The sequence below is a fragment of the Bison bison genome, unplaced genomic scaffold (assembly GCF_000754665.1).
Source record: "Bison bison bison isolate TAMUID 2011002044 unplaced genomic scaffold, Bison_UMD1.0 scf7180017858312, whole genome shotgun sequence".
Taxonomy (NCBI): Eukaryota; Metazoa; Chordata; class Mammalia; order Artiodactyla; family Bovidae; genus Bison; species Bison bison.
In genome coordinates, this window is record NW_011488885.1 from 1 (window position 1) to 319 (window position 319).

Consider the following 319-nt stretch of genomic DNA (forward strand, 5'->3'; position numbering starts at 1 on the left):
TGACAGTAGGTACATGTCGAAAAAGTTCTTTAACAAAGGACTCAGCTCTTTTTGCAACATCCAAATCAGGTCTGGGTGCATTTTCAATGTTCATTATTTCCTGATGTAGATGCAGCAAATCTAAGGAAATATTTTCATTATGCCAAATACCTTCTAAATGAGCTTTCACCTTATCCCAAGCAGTTATACTACCATTATATTTTTTGGGAGTAACACAGATCCATCGAAAATCAGCATGACATTGTACTCGTAATCTCAACTTTATACTTTGAACCTCTTCACCTAAATATTTTACAACATCATAAAGGGCATTCAATCG

The 319-nt window shown here is 34.8% G+C and overlaps 1 protein-coding gene across 1 annotated transcript in view; it reads right to left on the reverse strand.

Moving 5' to 3' along the window:
• Positions 1-13: 13 nt before the first annotated feature.
• The window catches only part of LOC105004974 (endogenous retrovirus group K member 9 Pol protein-like), a gene marked incomplete at both ends in the record, with an annotated part of 6,098 nt that continues 5,792 nt past the window's right edge, over positions 14-319 (reverse strand). The window contains 1 exon segment of the mRNA XM_010862801.1: positions 14-282. Within this exon segment, the coding sequence (XP_010861103.1) occupies positions 14-282 (269 nt within the window).